General features: G+C 48.7%; 1 protein-coding gene across 7 annotated transcripts in view; it reads right to left on the reverse strand.

Moving 5' to 3' along the window:
• The window catches only part of ANKS1B (ankyrin repeat and sterile alpha motif domain containing 1B), a 792,232-nt gene that overhangs the window by 4,817 nt on the left and 772,918 nt on the right, over positions 1–14,497 (reverse strand). For all 7 annotated transcript variants that reach the window (XM_070410887.1, XM_070410886.1, XM_070410885.1 and 4 more), the window contains one exon: positions 691–858. In XM_070410887.1, the coding sequence (XP_070266988.1) occupies positions 691–858 (168 nt within the window). The remainder of the gene's footprint in view (positions 1–690; positions 859–14,497) is intronic.

The raw sequence follows: 14,497 nt of genomic DNA on the forward strand, positions 1-14,497 counted from the left end.
CCCGCGTTTCTAGGGGGCCATATGAAGCAGAAGCCGGTTGGGAGCATTCCTCTTCTGGGTGTTGCTACTACCAGAGGAGGGCGCTCCGAAGGCATGCAAGTCTGTAAGACAGGGTGTCTGCAGAGCTCCTGGGAGGGCAGGGGAGAAGATTCCTGGAGGAAGGCAGAGGACCAGGAGGAGGGGCCAGGGGCCAGCCATCTAGACTTCCCCAAACCCCAAACTCAAAAGTCGGTGCAGCTCTGCTCCGACTGCCCAAGGCCTGTGCATCCAGCTTCCTCTGGGTTAGAGTCACCTTCACCGTGAACCTCTGCCAACCTCCCTACAGGCCAGGGGCTCGAGGAGGCTTCCCCGGGTGGGACGGCTCCCGGAGGCTCAGGGAACGTTGTTCCCACACTGGGACCTTCAGAAAAGATGCACAAGGACAGCAGCAGGGCCCAGCCCCTCCTGGCTGCCAGAGGAGACAGAGGGGGTGGTGTTTTCTCGGGAGCCCGCAGGTTCAGGCAGATGGTCCCCCCTGCTTTCCAGGAACTGGGCTGAGAGGATGGCAGACATGTGCCGGGAGGAGGCCACGGAAAAGGTGAAGAAAGGCAGGCCCTGAGTGTCACCGGCACCCCTCCCCGCAGGCACCCGGGGAGCAGCCCCTTCCCCTCTGGTCCAGGTTTCCCCAGCATCTGCATCCTTTCTACTTACCACGGACTTGCGGATGCTGACGCGGGGCTTGGGGATGGGCTTGGAGGGTTTGTTTTCAAAGCTTTCTGGGAGCGTGGAGGAATGGCCCCCTTTTCTCGCCTGCAGTGCGAGCTGGTAAGCCACTTCAAATGCCTGTCCCAGCGTCAGGATGATTTCGTAGGCTAAATTCTGCAAGAGAAACCAGGAAGCGTTTACGATGGCTCAGTGCAGATTGGAGAAGTCCAGTGGCTGAGGAGCCTGTGGGGGTGAACCGGCGGGGACCTTGAACCACTCCACCTGTCCTGGCAGTGAGTATGCAAATGTGCGGAGAAGGGGACACTCCGGGCCCAAATCAGGGTCTGCACCAGGAATTAGTCACTGATGCCAGGCACTTGCTTACAGCCAGCCGAGCTAAGCAGCCTACTTCCCACTTCTCCCCACTGGGAGCAGGCCCCCGCCCCCACCCCCTGGCCTGAGCCTGCTCGCTCCATTCAGAGCCCCCCCTCCCCGCACCGTGGGCAGCTGGCTTGCTCCCCAGGCCGGGGAAGGGAGGGGGCTCCCCTGGCCTGATGCCTGAGAGTGCCCAGCCGTGCCTGTGACAACCCCACAGGCTCCACGGGAGGTGTTCCTCAGAAGTTTGGGTCTTTTTACCTCCAACATCTGCGATTCAGTGAACATCTCTGAAACACAATCAGAATCTAATTTAGGCGGAGGGAGAGGCGTTAGTCATGCTGGCGGGTGGCTCACAGGCCCAGCAGCGAGCACGCCAGCAGAGCCAATTATCCATCTACTTCTCCAGGCGGTTGCTCTCCCGGGGGGTCCACTCCATATTTTATCATCAAATCAGCAAGAGACAGGAGATTCTGTTAGGCCCCAGCTCTGTGCCCAGGCGGCCGGGAGGAAGGCTCTTTCCTTCAGACCTTCAATCACTCCCTCCAGGCGACTTCCAGCTTCCCTTTCTCTTCTCCCGGTGTGAATCTTTGATTTCTGCCTTCTCTTCTGAGAATAGCTCCACCCTGCCTGCTCTCCCCGAGAAAACAGGACACTGTCTGACCCCAAAGAGGCAGGGTCTGGACAACACCCCCTGAAGTCACAGCCCATTCAAAGGAGGCGTCCATTGGTCACAGAGAGCAGTCTGTCCCAAGTTTTCATTCTGATGAATGTCCCTGGACATCTGTTCATAGTTTTTTAAAACCACAGAAAGAGCGTTCTGCTTATGCGATCTATCCCCCGATCCCCCTCACTCCCCGTTCCCCCCAATTGAGCACAGAGAATAACTTAGTTCCCATGAGTCTCAGGACTGTTCGGTGCTGATCCCACTTGATGAGACGTAGTGGGTAATGCAGGATGGCTTTCAGAAGCCACGTGGAAGGGCTGTGGGTTTCTGGATCGACCACATTTCCGACCAATGCCAGACTGACTCGGTCTTAGACCTGAACGGAAGAAACGCCTTTGGGCGCGAGAGTTAATTTGACAGAGAATGTCTTCTCCTTGGAGCCACCTGTTGGGAAATGATGGCCCCACAGGACGGGTGTGGGCTGCTTGGAGACGGTGAACCTCACACAGCCAGCCAGGCACTTCCTGCAATGAACACCGATCCAGTTTGCCTCCAAGGATGAGTCAGACTGGAAAATGAGTAAGGCACCAACAAATGATAGTGGAGGAGGGCTGAGCCCTCCCACTGCCTACACTCCTGGGCTCTGAAAGGCAGACTGGGGCTGCTGACTTCTGTAGTCTCCGCAGGAAGTCGTGGGCTCTTGGACTTGGTTGTCTACCATGGAGATGGGTGAAGTCCAGCTGTCAGGGATACGTAGCAGACATCTGTGCTCTGGGTCAGTACGGGGAAGCCGGCGATTCCGGGATTCCACACCATCAGCTTTCCGATGCGGGAACGGCGAGCTTCCTGAGTGTGAACTCCTTTATCACTAACCTAAAAACAAGTTCCTCCAAGTGGGAGCTCCTTAAAGCTCCAGTGTCTTCACGTGGAAGTCAAAGATGGTCACTTGAGCAAGTGCGATTTTTCACAGGCCTATTATGGGACATGTAAAGGTTGCGAAAAGTGCTGGGTCAGAAGCTCTGCCCCTTCGTTTTTAATTAGTTCCTGGTGTTAGAAAGCTGCTCAAATAAAGACACGGAGACCAGACTGTGGGGCGGGGGTTGCCTGCCAAATGGCCTCTCCTGGTTTGGCCTGCACTCCCTGACGTCTGGCTTTCTGCTTTATTTTAGAATGCTTTGCAGAGTTCTTCTTTCATGATTATGTATCGGATACAGGGCATTGTTACCTTTCCGGTATGAGAATCCATACCTCACACACTGCCTCCTGCACACTCCCGGTGTGTGAGGTATGGATTCCGGAAGTCAGGGAGGGCCCATGGGTACGCGGTGCAAGGAGCAGCTGGTGGCATGCTGAGTGCTGTGCCACCAACATGCCAGGGCCCTGAGCGGACACATGCTGGTCAGATGGGACCTGGGATACACTCCGACCCGAGGTGGGGGCGGGGGCAGACTCATTTCTTCTGCTTCTCCTTAGTAACAGCCCCCCCCCCCCCCGCCCCCAACACACACACATTTAAAAAGGGGAGAGAGCAGGGGACTCTACTGGGACGAGGCCAAAGATAATGTTGAAATATCCAAGAGGCGTAGGTGACAAGCCCTTGCTTCCCTAACGATGCCAGCTGGCACTGGCTAGCCCACTGACACCGCTTTCTAACACCAGGAACTAATTAAAAACCTGAAAGCCCAACTGGTCTCTGTTTGCAACATGTTGTCCTTGCCCCTGTGGGGAGGCCTGAGCCCGAGCCTGTGCCTGGTACACTGCAGGCACCAAGCAGATGCTGGCAGAATGAAAGAATAGCAAAATGGCAAACCAGAGGTGTAACACTACTAAGTGATTACTCTACGTAGTGTGCCTACTACGCAGGGAGAACTCAGTTGGTGTTAGGCACTGTGCACAGCCCTACAATGATCTCATTAAGTCTTACTGAAGCATAGTAACCTCCACTTTGTATAAAAACTGCTGTTTGAAATTCTCTGCTATTTTTAGATAGTCCCTTATTCTGTAAAATAGCCGTTTTAGTTTGAATAATAGAAAAAGATAAAAACTTAACTGTCTGACCTTGCAAGCTAGACCAGCTAACGGAAGGGGCTGACACACTGCTACTGATACTGATAATATTCTCATGCCAGGTGTTTGTTAGATATAATATGTACTCAAGGTTACAAGTTATCTGCAAAAGATATAAAAAGAGAATGCTTCTTCCTTTGTTTGCTCAGAATTTGAAAGACATTTTTTTTCTGCGTAATAATAATAAAGTGTAGCTCCATTTCTCTAAGCGGTGCTTGGTTTTTCTCCGGTCTTCTGTAACATTACCATAAGCATCTGTGGTAGAATATCATTATCCTTATTTTATAGATAAAAAAAAATTGAAGCTCAGAGAGGTTAAGACACTTGCCTGACATCACCCAGCTCGAAGGTTACCGAGCTGTGGTATGAACTGATGTTTGTGACTCAAACAAAGCCCATGTTCTTAGCCCTCCCCCTGTGGTCGCTGGTCTCCAAGCCCGCTGCCACATTCCCCGCTGAGAGGGCGCAGCTGCTCCTCCGCCTCCTAGAATCTGAATGGGCTTTGCTGGCTCCCAGATAGCAGGATGCAGCAGGAATGACACGCTGGCCCTTTAAGATTAGATTGTAGGGAGTCTGGCAGCTTCCACCTGGGCCTCTGGGAACGCTCGCTCTGAGGGCAACCAGCCACAGGTGAGAGGTCTGAACACCTGAGATTGCAACGCTGCGAGGATGTCCGAGCTGGCCGTGGGGAGGCTGCCCGGGGAGCAACAGCAGCCATCCTGGCCCAGGCTCAACATACCGAGGGGAGGAGTGTCCCGGACACTGGAGCTGCAGGAGACGCCACACGGGGAGGACCTCAGGCTCAGACAGATGTCCCCTGTCGAGCTGCCCCAGCACCTGCAGCCACCTGAGCCACCCCTGCGGAGGCCCCTGGTATTGTCAGGCAGAGCAGAGCAGAACTGCCGTGTTCTGCCCAGATTCCTGACTCACGGAATTGTAAACATAATAAAACGGGCATTGTAGCCGGCTAGCGTGACTCATACATGGCTGAGCATCAACCTATGTATGAATCAGGAGATCATGGGTCGATTCCTGGCCAGGACACATTCTGAGGGGAGAGGGGGGTGGCGGGGGATGGCGGGCTCAATCTCCAGTAGGGGGCGTGCAAGGAGCAGCTGGTCAATGATCCTCTCTAATCATTGAGGTTTCTATCTCTCCCTCTCTCTTGCTCTCTGAAATCCATATAAATATCTATTTTTTGAAAGGGTGTTGTTTTTTGCCATCAACTTTTGGGGTGGTGTGTAAGCACCCACAGGTCACTGGAGCACCACGCAATTGTGAAGAAGGCTGGTGGGACCCTCGTCCAGCAGCGGGAGGAGGCGCCTCGGTCTCAGAGCTGGGTGGGGTGAACTGTGTGTGGCCCTGGCTGCAGGGAAGTGGCTGACGCCTCGACCCATCCTGGTCACAGGGCACAGCAAACACTAAGGCAGTGATGGCGAACCTATGACACGCGTGTCAGAGTTGACACGCGAACTCATTTTTTTGGTTAGTTTTTCTTTGGCATTTAAAAATCTGAAATAAATATCAAAAATATAAGTCTCTGTTTTACTATGGTTGCAAAGATAAAAAAATTTCTATATGTGACACGGCACCAGAGTTAAGTTAGGGTTTTTCAAAATGCTGACACGCCGAGCTCAAAAGGTTCGCCATCACTGCACTAAGGTATCCCTTCCCACAGGCCACAGGCCACAGGCCACAGAGCCGGAGCAGGGCCTTTTAGGTGGCACAGTTGTGCTCTCATGTCTAGTTACTACCTCCCTTGGGTATAAATGCAAACTCACTAACGTCCCGTCTCTCAAATGCTGAGACTCGGCTGTCTCCGACCATGGCTCCCTCTGCCCCTCCTCGCTTATTGGAAAATTCCTGCGTTGGCCTTTCCAGTGAGTCTCTTTCCATAGTCACACTTACTCTGGCAATTGGCCTTGAGTATTTTCTACCTTCCATGGACCACCCAGGAAAGAAGGCGGCCCAGGTGTGTGCGTGTTTGGTACGGGGGTGTTTGGTGCAGGTGGGGGGGTGATTACTGGGAAGAGCATGCGCCGAGCCTCAGTTCCCTTATTTTAAAACGGGGATAATGACACACGCAGTGCCTACCTCACTGGGTTGTTCTGAGAATCACTCAGGGCAACAGTTACTTAATGACAATACCAGACAACATTGGTTATCTACTGTACTCTACAGGCGGACTCATTTAATCCTGACAGCCCCATGCCATGGGCTATTATTATTCCTGTTTTGCCTGTGGGATAATTAAGTTTAGAAAGGGTTAAATAACTTGCTCATGAAGCCAGCACCTGGCTGAGCTGGGGTTGGAGTCCAGGAGTTCTGGCAGGCCTTGCTCTTGGCCACTACAGCTTAGAGCAGTGGTTCTCAACCTTGGCTGCACATTAGAATCACCTGGGAATCTTTTTAAAATCCTGATTTCTGGGCCCCATCCTCCGGAAATTCTGTTTCTTTGTTACTAATGTTGTGGCTCCACCCCATAACAAAGAAACAGAATTTCCGGAGGATGGGGCCCAGAAATCAGGATTTTAAAAAGATTCCCAGGTGATTCTAATGTGCAGCCAAGGTTGAGAACCACTGGCTTAGAACCACACGTAAGCTGAAAGACTTCTGCAAACTGTTAAAAAAAAAAAAAAAAAAAAGACAACTTGAAAACATTAAACCCAGAAGCTCCGGGAGATCGATGCATCTGGGTTGGGGTAGGGCATGCCAGTTGCCTGGGTCTCACATCAGGACCAGTGGAGAGGCAGCCAACAGCAAAGGGTGTCCTTTGTGACTGGACATGAGCCACCAGCACAGGGATTCTCACCCTGCAGGCCCTACCTAAGGCAATACTGTGTCCAGCAGAGGCTCTGCGTCATGATTTAATGGGGACAACTGCCCACCGAAGCACTGACCTTCCCTCCCCTCATCCAGGAACTTTAATCGGTGGATGAAGAATTGCTACAGTAGAGGAAGCTGAGGAGCCATCCTACTTTAAGGATAGATCCTGATTATAATCCAGGAATGCAACCTTGTTTTTGTTGTGCAAACTGGAGACTGTGTGGGCTGCTTGTATTTGCCGTGGGCCCGTAAGGCAGGCAGGACTGCAGTTGAACATCCCCATGGATGCGGGCTGAGCTGCCCTCCTGTGTCAGGGCTCAGTCCCAGGAAGTGCTTGCTGAATGATGGGGGTTCGGGGAGGGTGGGGGGCAGGAGAGGCTTTTATTTATTTATTTTTTTAAATATATTTTTTATTGATTTTTTACAGAGAGGAAGGGAGAGGGATAGAGAGCCAGAAACATCGATGAGAGAGAGAAACATCGATCACCTGCCTCCTGCACGCCCCCCACTGGGGATGTGCTCGCAACCAAGGTACATGCCCTTGACCGGAATCAAACCTGGGACCCTTCAGTCTGCAAGCCGATGCTCTATCCACTGAGCCAAACCGGTTCTGGCAGGAGAGGCTCTTAGAGAGACAGAGAGATTCCCGGCCCCCCTTTGTACTCCTGCGCCCTAGTCACAGGCTGTACCTGCTGTAGGCAGTTGGACAGACGTGAGCAGAGCAAGGACAATGGGCCAGGTATAAAGGGTCACCAGGGTGAAAAGCCCCGGGGGGCCTAGCAACCGAAGATCAATTGTAGGGTGGGACCTCGCCCCCAGGGTGACTTTTCCTCCCCTAGCAGATGGCTGGGCATGTGGTTTGGACCCCCTGACCTTTCCTCCCTGGAGATAACATGTGGGCCTCAAGTTGTATTTCAGCTCCAGGCCAAGATAAGCAAGGAAACCAGCCTAGGCTGAGGTCAGGACCACCTGCATGGAATAATGACCCCCTGCCCTGGCGCCGGCCAATCAATACAGGGGAGACCACAACCCTGCAAGGACACACCTGGAAAGCTGCTGAATATTCGATGGAGATCTTTCCCTGGGACCGCCCCTAAAATCTCCACCCTTAAAACCCTTAGGATGGAGGCCCCAGAGCTCTCCCTCCCTCCCGGGAGCATGGCCACACCTTTCCCTTTTCCCTCTCCCTCCCCCGCTCAGCCCCAGGCACTTTACCATTAGCTTCCTCACGCCCAAGCTCCAAGGGCCCTTCTATTACTGCCATCACTTGTTTCCAAGGCCCACTTCTTCTGGGCATGACTTCTTCTACCTTTGTAATTTACCAAATAAAGGTTTTCTTACAGTTTGGGTCTTGCTCTGAATTCTTTCCTAGTGAGAACCCAAGTACCGAGGTTGCTTTAGAAAAACCGCAGCAGCAGGAGACCACAAAAACAGATCCAGAGACAGAGAAGCATCAGATCAGACTGTGAAACCTCAAAGGGAAGGTAGGGGAGGAGGAGGGTGGAGGTAAGGGGGAGAGATCAACCAAAGGACTTGTATTCATGCATATAAGCCTAACCCAGTGGTCGGCAAACTCATTCGTCAACAGCCAAATATCAACAGTACAACGATTGAAATTTCTTTTGAGAGCCAAATTTTTTAAGCTTAAACTATATAGGTAGGTACATTGTTATTAACTTAATTAGGCTACTCCTAAGCTGGCCTTTGCTAAAAACGTCCTCAATCTGATTGAGGTATGTTCGCTGAGGTCACCCCTTCCAACTCTCCCATCCACACTCGTCTTATATACTTGTTTTGTCTATCTCCTTTCCAAAAACCCATTTCTGCGCATGGGCTACGAAGTTTCAATGGCACTGTACGTGCGTGTCTGCACGTGGTATTTTGTGGAAGAGCCACACTCAAAGGGCCAAAGAGCTGCATGTGGCTCTCGAGCCGCGGTTTGCCGACCACTGGCTTAACCAATGGACACAGACACCAGGGGTGTGAGGGCATTAGTGGTGGGGGTGGGGGGGGGGGCAATGGGGAGATAAGGACACATATGTAATACCTTAATCAAGAAAGAAAAAAAATTAAAAAAGAAAAAGAAAAACCATAGTAGAGACCGTGGGAAATCTGTCCCCTAGGACAAACTCTGACCACCAGATAATTAATTTATATAAACTGGGGCACCACTAGGATTTGTCTGTGTTGGAAACTCCTGGTTTTTTTTTTTAATTGTTTAAAGTATTACAAAGAGTATTACATATGTCTTCTCCCCCCCCCCCCCCCCCCCCCCCCCCCCGCTCTTGACAATCCCCCGGCCTCCCCTACCCCCCAGTGGGAAACTCCTGGTTTGAAAATCTTTTTGGCTCAAGGGTCCAACGGCATGTTTGCAAGAACATTCATTATAGCGTTTAACATTTTTCATTAGTAGGGGTCTGATTAAGTACTCTGCATAGAGCAGTGGTTCTCAACCTTGGCTGCACATTAGAATCACCTGGGAATCTTTTTAAAATCCTGACTTCTGGGCCCCATCCTCTGGAAATTCTATTTCTTTGTTACTAATGTTGTGGCCCCACCCCATAACAAAGAAACAGAATTTCCGGAGGATGAGGCCCAGAAACCAGGATTTTAAAGATTCCCAGGTGATTCTAATGTGCAGCCCAAGTTGAGAACCACTGGCATAGAGCCTCGACGTGGAACACGGGGCAGCCCTTTCAAATGAAGATTGAGTCATTTAAAAAAAAACTAGAGGAAAGACTGTAAGTAAAAACATGTGTATACATACAAAACTGGGTGTCATCTGTCCACGTGCGTGGGCAACAGAGGTACGATGTATCCACGTGTTACCAGTGGTTACCACGGCGCAGGGGACTGTGGATGAATTTCCTTCTTTGTACGTTTTGAACTTTATTCAAATGAAGATGAATAATTTTATCATCATCAGGATAAGCCTTTCCGTTTTGATAATTAAAAGCGTGAGAAAAATCTAGCCGAAACCGGTTTGGCTCAGTGGATAGAGCGTCGGCCTGTGGACTGAAGGGTCCCAGGTTCGATTCCGGTCAGGGGCATGTACCTGGGTTGCGGGCACATCCCCAGTAGGAGATGTGCAGGAGGCAGCTGATCGATGTTTCTCTCTCATCGATGTTTCTAACTCTCTATCTCTCTCCCTTCCTCTCTGTAAAAAATCAATAAAATATATATATATAAAAAAAAAAAAAGCGTGAGAAAAATCTAGCTCGAAAGAGTCTTATTTGTTCTTTACCTGCCACCTTGGGGTTTAGTGGCCCCTCATTCTTTTGCAGAGAGGGCTGGGAACTGTTTTCCAGGCAGAACCCAGGCCCTGTTTGCAGGTGGTGCCATGGCTCACCCCCACCTACCAGTGGGCTGGCCATTTGTTTGGCCGACCTCGTGCTACACACTGAAGGTTACAGAGTTTGGGGGTTGCAAGTAAGAGAGAAATGGGCATGGTTAAACTATGAAAGACTGCAAACATACTCTTTATAGAGAAGTGAGAATTAGCGAGGGTCTAGCAACAATCACGGCTTTAATGCTGGCTATGAACAAAGTTTAAAAAAACAACCTTGCCTGTTTTAAAACTATTGAATGAGGTCCTTCCCAGTTTTTAAAAATAGACCCAATACTCCCACAGAGAATGCATCAAAGTCTCTCTGATCTACCTACCTCGATTTTTGACTTAGAAATTGGACTAACCAAGTGAGTAATATACATATATATATATCTATATATATCTATATATATATATATCCCTTCCCTATCGTGGCCTTCGAAGGATGATCACTGCAGCCTTGGGATCTGGTGGCCACTGAAATCCTCAGCCCCCCAACCCCTGTAATCCTAGCAGCAGGGAACACCCCTTCACTAGTTTGAGATGAGAGGGGCAGAGAGCATTGCTGAATCCATGTTTTGAACCCCACACATCTAGTCTCATAACACATCCTTCGTTTCTACCCAATCCTACTGCTCCCTCTTCCCCTAAGTTTCCCCTGCCAGGAAGGTGGGAAGCCTTTTGTTCTATGAGGTCTGCTCCGGGCCCAGCAGGTTAGACATGTGAATGGAAATCAGCTGCCACAAGACTGCGAGTCTAGAAGGCAAAGCAGGCCTGGTGCGTGCCTGTGGGGAGGTGCTGGCTTTCTGTCTTGGGAACCCCCATTCCATCTTTGCTCTAGTCTTTTCATCCACCTGTCATCTAAAACTGAAAATACCACAAGCGGAATGAAGCACAGAGTCTAAGAAATGGGAACAGGCTTAGAGATCAGTAGGTATAACACTTCCTGAGGTGTGTTCTGCAGGACACCACCCCTGCAGGTTCTCTCCCCAAAAGGCTGCCTAACGAAAGCACTTGGGAAGAGGCACACTGTACCCCTCCCGGAGTCTGAGCATACGGCGCTCAGCCATGCCCCAGAGTGAGTGAAGTATGTTCAGCTCACATGCTAGCTTTTGTAGGGGTCTTGGGCCTCCCTTCCCAGGTCACAGGATCTCTGTGGGAAAAATGCTCTGAATTTCAAATCTAACTCTCCATGAACTGGAAGCATCCTAGGGGCCACTACATTTTCTTGACGGTAGCAGACACTCAAAAACATCGTGTGACCCATAAAACGCCTACAAGGTCAAAGTGGCAATAACTTTGCAATAAAAAATGTGTATGTATTCATACATGTCAGCTAAAAGATTAAATGTATACTCAAGGTATTTTCTTTCCTCTCTTGCTTCCCTCTCTCTCCATCCCTGCCTCTTTTATCTTTTCTTTCCTTCCTTCCCTTCCTTCCTTCCTTCCTCTCTCCCTTCCTTCCTTCCTTTCTTTCTCCTCCTCCCCTCTTTCTTTCTCTATCTCTCTTTCCTCCCCTCCCTCCGTTCTTCCTTCCCTTCTTTGCCATTTGGGCAGCCCAGAGGCCTGACTCGTATCAAAAGAATTTTAAGGCTTCAAGACTGGACTGAATATGGAGCTGCCCTACATAAAGATACAAAATCCACGCTCAAAGAGGCTTATTTTAGCTCCAGCAAAGCTTGTTGCATCTCAGAATCGCTCAAAGGCCCAGGTCAAGGCTGGTGGCCTCTGTTACTATTTTTGAAGTCAGACAAACTGTTCAGAGGACTGAAACGGTGGTTTTGTGGTGGGAGATGAAAATCGTTTGGAGCTGATACTGGAATCCTAAGCTAGTGAATATCTACATGAAGTCAAACATCTGGACGAAGACATAGAATATGAAGCCATTCTCCACGCGATTCCCAAATGGATCAGGGATATCACGTTGATCTGAAAACGAAACACTCAACTACTTTCCCCCCATGTTTCATCCTAGTGTTCTCGTGTCTTGTACACATATAGTTAAAAACCTCAAGGGGGCAGATGGTCCATGGGTATCATTTTTAGTTCAAATGTAGAATAACGTTTGGATACTCTTATGAAGGCAAATTAAATATTTTTAATTTAGAAAAAAAATGCTACAATACTCAAGGAAAGGCTGGACTTCACCCTAAAAAGTACTGGAATATTAATGCTGACATTCAGTGAAAACAAAGGGAGGTGATACGCCAATATGAGGCCTGCAGAGTCCATGTTTTCTATGAGTCCTGTTTTATTTATGTATTGCTTCCTATTCTTTCATTTCTTTTACAAGGGCAATGGGAAAACTTTGGACCATAAATACACTTCCGGCAACTCTATCTTATGTCTCTTAGCAGAAAAAGGGGCCAGGCTGTCTGTCAATGGTAATGTCGGCGGGCGAGGAGAGCGGACAGGTGGAAATGGAGCTCATGTCCAACACCTGTTATTTATGAAGCCCTCTACAATGTTCCTTCATTTCTATCCCCATGGAAACCTATGAGGTGTAAATCCTTGGACCCGTTTTATACACCAAGAATATCAACTCAGGAAAGTCCTACAGCTTGTCTAAGACCAGGGAACGGGGAGCTGTATGGGGTGAGACAGCAGTCCGACTGCCACAGGGAAAGGGGTTTCCTGCAAACCAAAATATAGGTGGACAGGATGGAATTTTGCTGCTTAAAAAGACAACCGCATTTCACAAGAATAGGCTTACGTCACCAGAAACCTACTCCTGAAATGACTTTAATCATCATGGTTGATTCCATGCAAAAAAAAACACACATCCAGAGATATTAGGAGCCGCCTTTGAGGGCTTTGCTTTGCAGCCCTTACTGTTACCACATGTAACTTTTACACTAGTCTCCCCAGGCCTCCTAAAATAGAGGGAATTGTTTGAAGGCACATGAACATTCAAGCCTCAAAAATTGAAAGGAATGAGCCACATGCAGCGTGATCCATGCTCTGGATCATACCTTAGAATGATCTTCCTTAGAGTCTGACATACCTTAGAATGGTGTAAATTTTGCATTGTGGTGGTCTGTGGTCCATGCATGGTTGGCAGAACTCAAACAGACTGTTTCAAGAAGTCTTATCCCTGACACTGAACTCCCAAGAATATATTACACTGCAGTATCGATGTACAGTGGGGCCTTGACTTACGAGTTAATTCATTCCGAGACTGAGCTCGTTAAGGAGCTCGTTAATTCAAATTACTCTATCAACTCAATGCAAAAATTCGGCCGAGAGACAGCTGGTATCTCAAAAAACTCGTTAGTCGGGACACTCGTAAGTCAAGGCCCCACTGTAATTTCTTTTTTGGGGGTAAGAAACCATTTAAAAATATATTTTTATTGATTTCAGAGAGAAAGGGAGAGGGAGAGAGAGAGATAGAAACATCAATGATGAGAGAGAATCATTGATCGGCTGCCTCCTGCACGCCCCCTACTAAGGATTAAGCCCGCAAGCCGGGCACATGCCCTTGACCGGAATCTCACCCAGGAACCTTCATTCTGCAGGCTGACGCTCTATCCACTGAGCCAAATGGGCTAGGGTTGATACAATTCTTTATGTATATTTCAAACACACTGAACAGAGAAGAACTGTCAAATTAAAGTAACATTTTAGAATTCTCCTGATTCCGAAGTATTTCTGGTTACAGCCATATCTGTTCTATCTGCTTCAAATGCAGAATGCCATTCAATTTGTACCATCTTGAAGATGTGTGTGTATTACGGGAACACTTGTTGTTTTCTAGAGTTGCTTTCATTTTCCAAGTTTGTAATATATGGGCTAGTTTTTAGACCTAATAACAAATAGGACTCTAAGAGGTACAACACCATGAGGACATCATTATAAGACTAACTTCTGACTAAGCCAGCGGTTCTCAACCTGTGGGTCGTGACCCCTTTGATGGTCGAACGACCCTTTCACAGGGGTCACCTAAGACCATCCTGCATATCAGATATTTACATTACGATTCATAACAGTAGCAACATTACAGTTATGAAGTAGCAACGAAAATAATTTTATGGTTGGGTCACAACATGAGGAACTGTATTTAAAGGGCCAGAAGGTTGAGAACCACTGGACTAAGCCAATGGGCCAAATGTTGGTGTTCCTAATTATTTTTGTGGGTGTCTAATTTGACTGCTATTCAAAATAGAAAACCACAGATATTGCATGAGGCACTGACATTTATTTTTCGTCCAAACAAACCCAGACTATTATGTCCTACTATTTAGAAACAGCAACCAGAGAAACGGACAGGCACAGTGAAGGAACTGGAGGCTGGAAGACATTTCCTATATTTTGATACCAGAGAAAGAAAGGGATTCGTCAAATCTGAAAAGTGAAGTTAGTAGTTGAGCAACGACATTTTCGATACCAGGTAGAAGTGGAGTGATACAGAAAAAACTCAGGAAAACTGAGTCTGCACAATACCTTATACTAGGTATACCTTAATTTTGGCTAAACATGCCAAGTAGCTTAATGGCAAGTTGGGCTTTCAATACATTCCAGGTACATTTGGGAAAAGATTTAAACTGTCCGTA

Source organism: Myotis yumanensis, unplaced genomic scaffold, assembly GCF_028538775.1.
Source record: "Myotis yumanensis isolate MYYU_CA2020_CCGP unplaced genomic scaffold, mMyoYum1.0.hap1 SCAF_3, whole genome shotgun sequence".
Taxonomy (NCBI): Eukaryota; Metazoa; Chordata; class Mammalia; order Chiroptera; family Vespertilionidae; genus Myotis; species Myotis yumanensis.